The sequence below is a fragment of the Charadrius vociferus genome, unplaced genomic scaffold (assembly GCF_000708025.1).
Source record: "Charadrius vociferus isolate BGI_N301 unplaced genomic scaffold, ASM70802v2 scaffold43, whole genome shotgun sequence".
In the NCBI taxonomy this organism is placed as follows: Eukaryota; Metazoa; Chordata; class Aves; order Charadriiformes; family Charadriidae; genus Charadrius; species Charadrius vociferus.
Genome location: NW_009648043.1, coordinates 4,911,280 through 4,919,885, shown reverse-complemented (window position 1 = coordinate 4,919,885; position 8,606 = coordinate 4,911,280). Strand labels below are relative to the sequence as shown.

The 8,606-nt window shown below is 42.7% G+C and overlaps 1 protein-coding gene across 1 annotated transcript in view; it reads left to right on the top strand.

Annotated features, from left to right (window-relative positions):
* LOC104285263 (hyaluronidase-1-like) overlaps positions 1-7,129 on the top strand; it is a 9,407-nt gene extending 2,278 nt beyond the window's left edge. Inside the window, exons 2-3 of the mRNA XM_009883691.1 lie at positions 5,461-5,550; positions 6,701-7,129. Of these exons, the coding sequence (XP_009881993.1) occupies positions 5,461-5,550; positions 6,701-7,129 (519 nt within the window). The remainder of the gene's footprint in view (positions 1-5,460; positions 5,551-6,700) is intronic.
* Positions 7,130-8,606: the final 1,477 nt, after the last annotated feature.

The window sequence follows — 8,606 nt, the reverse complement described above, 5'->3', positions numbered from 1 at the left end:
TGAAGGCACAGAGCCACTGGAGTTGGTACAGGCAGGATTTCACCCAGAACACCTTCACTGAAGAACTCAGTCTGTGAACTAAATGAGCATTCCTCAAATGCAGGCTGTAATAATACCTTTTTATAATAGTCCCTATAAATTAGTCCCTTGATTGATATAAAAATACCACAAATATTACTGAAAGCTATGAAAACTAACCTGCTGTTACCAGTTATGCAAGAGTTGAAAATCTATGGTGGAATAAAGTTACTCTTTTACCTTAAGCTGTTTTCTGAACAGTACAGTGGTAATTTGGAGTGACGTCCCTCTTAAGTTATGCTCTCTAACTCACAGGACTGTTTTTCAATTGCAAGTAGCCATTTACTTTTGGATGCTTTAAAGATCACTACAACTCTGCAGCCAGGGAAGACCCCTGCATAGCCAGAGAAACATCTCTAGGTCACGCTCCAGTACATATTTTCTAATTAGGACAGTACCCAGCTCTGTAGGCAGCCATGGGGACAGGGCTTGACGTGTCTCCAGACTGCACACATCATCTGTGCAAACAGCTTGGGACTGCTGGGAACTTGCAGGGTTGCCCTTAAGAAAATTTTAAATAAGAACGATCAGGAAAAGAATGTTCTTGTTTTCCTTCATAGCCCTGAAGCCACCAAGACATTTTAAATATGTTTTTCTGTCCTCAGATTTTATACTAGACTGGAGCTTCTCATTTGACCCATGACGTGCCCCTCAGTGGTGCTCACAAACCCACAAACAAGGCATGAAACCTCTGAGCTCCAGCAACAATGTGTGTGAATGTGACAAGGAAGGGTGTTAGTGTAGTACAATGACACCCAGGCTAAATGGCCATAGAAAAATTGGGATATCAGGCTAGTAGATACTTGAGCTCTGACAGGGACTGTGCCAGGAGAACCATTCTTCTGCTCCACCAAGCTGTGCAAGAGCTGTGGCATTCTGGTCCAACAGAAATAATTGTTGACACGTTCAGCCTTGTGTGTAAGCCCTTCTGTACACACTATGAAAAAACCCAGTAAATATCACAGTGGAAGGAAATAGAAAGAATGGTTGTGAGTCAGAATCACTGAGGGAGAGACACAGGTCTGGCAGACCTTCAGAAAGGTGAAAGACCCAGGTCCCAAACGGATGCTGTAGCTATGTGTGCTGTACCTTTCACCCTGGCTGCACCTGGAAATCAGGTGAGTTGAGCATAAGGTATCTGAGAAATTCGTCCTGCTTTATTTCTTGGAAACAATTTACAAGTTCTGGATTGGGATCCCAATCATTATGAAAGGTTTCTTTATTTGCTAGAAATGTGTATAAGCAGTTTGCCATCTGTAGGGTATTTCGAAACTATCTGCCTTGAGGATTCACTACTAAGCATGTGGGAGAGGGAAGTTACACAGTAGCATCTGTGCTTCCTGACTAGATGGCTGAAGTCATTAATAACGCAGGATGACAACTAGCAAATAATGAATAATGGATAACAATTCTCTCGTTCACCTACAGATAGTCTTCCCTGATGACCAGGTGTGTGTGTGTACAGACACCGTTCCCTGCAACCATGCCAGGCTTGTGCTACCATTCCTGAATACAGAAAAAGCATGTCTATAACTAAGACTGTTCAAAATTTAAAGGAAAGATTACAGATGTACTTATTTTTCTTTCCTCAACATGTAACTAGAACTTACTGTCCTGTTTCTTCTCAAGCTCCAAAACTGAAATGCCTCAGCTCGCCTCCTATTTTTTTAGTGTCCAATGCAGTGACTTGGCTGATCAAAATACAGAAAAACATTGATAGGAGCTAGAGTCTCTTCCTCTCTGCCTGAAATCAGCTATCTGCTGGGACATAGCCCAGCATAATCTTGAGGATCTTTGGTTGTTGCACACTGCCCCCAAAAGCTTGAACGAGAACGAGCATCGGAAGGGAAGAGGCTTTGTTGACTTGTTTGTCACTCAGAGAGATACCAGGCGCCTAAGTGGCAGCTGATCCACAAAGTTACCTGTTCAGGACAGTCCTCTCACACGGATGGATGAGGTTTTGATACAAGGAATAAAATAAGATTGCCCACCTAGAGAAATACCAAGAAGCTCATATTTAAAATTACATCTAAAATTTTTTAAACTTGCATGTTTTCTTCCGTATGAGGTACTTCTTACACTCACACGGCAGAGCCATGGCAGTGAGCCCACACTAATGCCAGGCTGTGCTGTGTGAGCACCATCACTAGGTTCAATCACAAAACCAGGACTGCTGTGTCTAAGACCGCCGGTAGAGCTCGTGCGCCTTATTCAGGGCTTCATGGAGACACCTCCCTATCTCTGTTCCTGATTTGCCATTATGAGAAGCACTTATCTTTCCTTTTCTCAAAATACCTAAATTGGGGGGTGAAACTTCTATTTTCTAGCCCTGCCTGCGGCAGGGGAGGGGGGTGGTTGTGCCTCCCTCTCTGTGTGACCATCTGGTGGTCAGAGCACCCAACTCTGGCATGGGAGCTCTTGGCTCACTTCTCAGCCTGCTCAGGATGAATCCAACACACCAGGAAAGAGTTAGGGAATCACCAAACCAAAAGAACAAGTGCATGAGAGCGCAAAAATAAAAGAGATGGTGCAACGTCCTGTTCATGGGTTATTCAGGGAAGAGCCCGTCTGTGCTGATGGCTTTTGAGGTACTGAACATCAATCAGTCATTCAGTAAAAGACATAACTATGCCTAGAAATGACACTCAGAAACCTTACTTCTTTCCTTGTGGGCAAGTTACTTAATTGTTAAGCTGAATTCATCATAAACTGTATTCAGGTTCCCACTTGTTTCTCTTGCTCTCCTTTGAACATTCATTGAACTGGTGCAAAGTGAAATGGCATCAGAAAGAGAAATGGCACCCCTCTAAATGTTGGCTGTAACCTCATGGAGAAGATAACCCCCGCTGGAGGGTTAGCTGGAGATGATGTATCTTTATAGCATGGGGGAACAGAAAAAAAATCAGCCCATGTCTTTCAAATTCTTTCCTCCTGGGGAGGGCTCTTAGCACTCGACCTTTGTTTTAAGGAATACAAAAAGGGGAAAGGTAAGGTGGAAGGAGAGTGTTTAAACGAAATCCCGTACAATTTTTTTTGCAGTGAGCTGCTGTTTGCGCCAGCATCCAACACCAGTGCAGACGCTGAGTCCTTTAAGCATCCCTAGGGGAATATACCTTCCAATCAAATGCCAGACTTTGGCCTCACCCTGAGGAAAGTGCTGAGTTTCTCGGCATTGGCAAGGTGGTGATTCTAGGTGTGTGGGAAAGTGGAAGTATAGGTGCGTCGGGAACTTCAGTTGTGAAGTGATCAGTGTCATTGGACTTCACACACCCGGACACCTGGAGGGCTAGCTGGACTTTAAGGGTCACACTCTTGGTTTCAATTATTTTATATCCATATGAATTAGACACGAAGTGGTGAAATCCCTTTGTGGATCTGAATCAAAACAATTTCAAAAAGTAACAAAAGAAAGATGTAGAATATGAGGGGATAAAAACTGGATTTACTGACTCCTGATCAAGCACCCTAACTCCTAAAGCAGATTACTTACAAAATGTTTATTTCAGGGTTTGCTCAGGTAATCCAGCAATGCTAAATATGTATTGATCATTTATTTTGGCTGTCTGAAAAGGTTCCATTAATTTGTTAATGAGTTCTGAACTGTGTTAGTGCTAAATCACTCAACCATCATGTGGCTAACGTAGAATCACAGTCCAGCCTTTGTATCGGGGCAATTGTCATAAAATGCTCTGCAGATGAGGAAAGACTGGGAGCCCTCATTACCAAGAGGTCAGGCTGTATTTCACATTCTTTTAACATTTGATATTTTTATCCTTAATTCACATACTTTTTTTTTTTTTTTACTGATAAATTAATTCCCATAGGAAAAAAAAGCCCAACCACAATTTCCCACATGAAAGTAACACCTGCAGCCCACACCACCATCCTTTTACAAAACTAGCACTGGATAACATGCTTTTAAGAGTAATGACATTCTCTAAAATACTGCTTGGACGATCAGCAGCAACACAAACTTCAGGTGAGACCAATTACATTTTATATCACTCTGAACCCTACACTAAAAGCCAATAGGCAAACTCCACTCTTTCAGACTTCTGCAGGTTTTCCAGCACCTTTTCATCCAACCTTCGGTTAAGGGTCAAAGTCACTGCTCGCTCTGACTTCCCTGTAATTGTCTTCAACCCTTCAGCAGATTCTCCCTTTCCAAGGTATTTATTTGTGCCTTCTTTTATATCTATTGGGCCACAAATGTTTCAGGAATGGGGACTCCTTAACTACGCATTGGTACATCAACAGGCCCACTTACACAGTGAAATAAATTATTTAGTACTAATTAAAAATAATCACATGGTTCTTCCACTCTACCATTTTGTGTTCTAAGGTGCCACCACCATACTGTGATAATTTGGCTGGTCTTTTGGATTTTTTTTCTCCTAAAAAAGGTGAAAAGATTCTGTCAAAGACCATTACTAACTTTTTAAGGGAATTTGCTGTTTCTTCATAAAACTGAGACATATTGTTATGTTATTACAAACAGTGATCAGGAATTACTTTCTAATCAATTATTGTTGATGGGGATGGTTTTAGATGTAGTTGATCATGCCTTGACATTTGGGGGTGGAAGAAGATCTTTCCTCCATATTTTCTAAGATTTAATTGCATTTCTCTAGACACAGTATTGATGGTCTCAGGGAGTGGCTTTAAGACACAAGGTATGTTGCTGTGTTGTTGGCAAGGCATCAGTGACTCCTGTTCCACACACAGTCTGTGCTCTGGTTTCTGCTATTGCTACAACTCCACTGCTTATTGGTGCATCTCTAAAAGCAGACATTTAAGTCAGTATGCAAATGTGTGGGTTTTTTCCCCCCATTTGGCATTATGTAGCACTGGGAGAGGCTCATTTTTCAAATATACGTTTCCTGGAATAATGTCATTCACTCTGGTAGGAACAGCAGCTCCGTAACTGTATTGGCATGGCTAAAGCAGCACAAGTTAGACAGCTGCCTAAAGCCTATCGACTGCATTTAGATGCTGTAAGGGTGATACGGTGATTTGTGATCATACTTATCATCATCACTTGCCAAACATGGTGCCTATGTAGGTATGATAATCATTCAAAGACTGGTAGATAAAACAGCTCATTCAATTCTTACTCCACCAGTTTGGTTGGAGGACCCTTTGTGAATAAACTATAATGATTTCATTACTTAGTAGTCACACTCATGAATGCAACCTATGCAAACATTTGGAGATACACAGAAAAGCTTTCTAAACTGAATAGCAATTTTATTGTGAAGAATATACCACAGGACCGATGTTTCCTTTGGGGGGAAAAAAAAAAAAAGTGATGCCTATATCCCGGTCCTTTTTTATTTTTATATCTTTGGTTTCCTGATATCTGGTTTTGGACTTCTTTTTCAGATGGATCTGGTCAATACCATCGGTGAAAGTGCGGCTTTGGGAGCAGCTGGAGTTGTTCTCTGGGGCAGTATGCAATACGCCAGCTCAAAGGTAGGTTGTTTTGGTTTATTACTATTAACGAACCACCTCAGTACCTCTTCTCTGCCACCACACCCTCCCTAGCACCTATCTATCTTTATCAATGTCGTCAGCCAGAAACTGAGGATGATGGCTCAGTACTACTTTCTGGTCTCATTAGTTCTATACTTTTGTAAGGCTGAGAAGTCCCATTGCTTCAGAGCACATTGCTTTGGGCAGGTCGTTTGTAGCGTCGTGGAATAATGAGTCCAGGTGAGAAGAAAGACAGGTTTTGAAGTAATGACATACAAATATGAGCACAGCTTGTTTTGCAGTGTTCTACTTTGTAGCTATGGCGGTTTATACACCTCCACAGAGAAGGAATACAGTCTGGAGGGGGGTGGTATTTTCTCTGGTCACTAGTCTTGAAATGACACATGGGAAATAATGTTGCCACAAGAAAAGGCCTAGCCCTCCCAGGTTCTTCAGGCTTTTACAAATAACCCTTCTTGAAGTGATGGAGGAGGCAGGAGGCTGCACTGGGGTTTCACGGGAGGCAGGGCAGGCTTGTCCCCGCTCCCAAACCTGGGCTGGGCTTTGGTGCCCACTCTGCTTTTCATGCAGTCTGCTCTCCTCCTCCTGAAATCTCCGGCAAAGCATCACAGATTTGGGCAGAGGAAGAGGGAAATCTGAGCTGGATCTTTATAGCCGCAATTGCGGCAACCTCTGTGCTGGTTTCTGAAAGGGATGTGGCTCCCTGTAAACTGAAGGAGTTGCAGAGATCAGGCCCACAGAGTTGACTTACTGTGTGCCTTAAAACCTACTAGTCCCATGCGCTGCTCCTTGTCAGCAGTTACCAGCAGTTACTTAAGGAACTAGTTAGTCTCATATTAGCATATAAACTCTTTTTCTGTTTACTAGGACTCTTCCCTAGTCCAATACTATAAGTTGCTTCCAAGCACCCAAACAGACAATATGGTAAAGGTTAGTATTTGGCTAATCTTACCCTTGGAAGTAAGCTCTCTTAAACCAATAGATTACTCAGTATATAAATCCAGCAAGATTGATCTCAACAGGTTACTTTAGCCAAGAACAGTTTTGTACTAACATCTTCTTAGATATAAGAAATTTGCAGGTAATGCTAGCTACTGAGAAATGTGTCATGGTCTTTTATTATGTACAGGAGAGTTGTTCAACTGTGAAAAGGTACATTGATGGACCCTTAGGACATTACGTCATCAACGTGACCTCAGCAGCCAAACTCTGTAGCAAAGTCCTGTGCAAGAAGAATGGAAGATGTATCCGCAAGAACAGCGACTCTTCTGCTTACCTCCATTTGTCACCTACTAACTTTAAGATCCGATCCCGTCACTCAGGGAGGGGCCCCAGGTTCCAGGTGACTGGTGAACCCAGCCTGGAGAGCATTGAAGCCATGAGGCAGAGATTCATGTGTCAGTGTTACCAGGGCTGGACAGGAATATTTTGTGAAGTGCCTGACCAAAGGCTAATGGAACGCTGGGTTCACATTCTGTTCAGTAGATCAAGAAAACAGCAGTTTTATGTCTTCCTCTTAGGGGCCATGCAGCTTCTTCTGCTTTATACTGCACACTAGCGTCTTCTGAGGCAGTGCAAGGAAATAAGAAATGGTGCCACTAAGACTTCTGCTCCTTAGCAAGTTTTTATTATGAAGGGAATTACCATTCTATGATTCTGTGAAAAGGCATTGTTGATTAAATACTTTAATTCTGTTTTCTTCATTTTCCACTCCTGGAATTGCTTCAGACATTAAAGATTTTGAAAGCAGCCCCCTCTTTTTTACCAGCTCCTTTACTCTTAACTCATGTTTTACTCATACGTTCAACAGATAAAGCTTCTGCAGCAACAGTGGAAAATTTACTTGAGTAAACGAATAAACCTGTACAACGATTCATCCATGTAGAAGGTTAAAAAACAGCACAGAGCCTCTTTGTTTTGGGGATGGATGATTTAATATATGGCAATAAGGAAAGTTTTCATGTTGACCAGAGATTGCAAACTGTTTACTGCAGCTTTTGCTGAAGTCAAATGGCATTTTCTGTGAGCAGCAGCACTGTGCCCAGATCTGCATTCACTGCAACTCACTGACCCCACTGCTTCTGCATAGGCAATCTGAAGACTGTAGAGTTATACATCAGTGCATGCTTTAAAAAAAAAAAGCATATTTCGGTATTTCAAGGCCTAATTTTATTCATTTTACTTCTGGAGGTATCAGTATTTCCAGTGGCAGTTTTGTGCCATCAGTTCCAAAGGTACTGTTTGACTGAAAATCTCTGCAATTGCCGGTCAATGGGTCATTTTCCCAGAGTGTCAGCCAACCAGCAAAATGTATATACGTTTAGGTGAGTGACTTGTGAGCTCTGAGAGCGGTGCTGGCAGCTGTCACCCCACAGTGGTCCTCCTCAGGCAGGTGATGGGAGAGGGCTTCTCGTCTTGCTCCAACCCCTTGGGAAGCAGGCAGCCTTGCTGGTTGGCATCATGGCTGCTTTTGGAGCCATTGAGGGTCTTTGCTTTCTGCTCTGCTAACTATACAGCTCTGGTAGCTCTGCTCTCCTACTCGTCCTGCACAGTCACCCAACCAAGCTGGCTGGTCAGCGGCTGGGAAACCGGAGCAGGCTGACAGACCCCACTGCCAACATGCACCTCCCTCATGCAGGGAGGAGAAGATGAAGAACTCTAATTACCGTCAAAGTTTTGGCTTGCTTCCTTCAGCTTCAGATGGGGACTGCTTTGGAGGTGATGTAGCTTAAAGAACCACTGATTACTGGTAAATTTAGCAACCATAACACGCCATCCTGTCAGGCTGTGGCATGTCCATTTGCAGTTATTCATTGATCCACATTCATGTGTGAGCATATACATCTCGTCAAAGACTTACCTGTCTTCCACATGGCCTTTCAATGTAACAAACAGTGAATGCCTTCATTGAATTGATGATAAAACCAGGAAATTCCCTACATCTCTCTCTGACTTAGACAAAATTATGGTTTTTTTGAGACTTTCATGTGAAGTGTCGAACTGAGTATCATTCCAGAACATGGACACAGAAATTA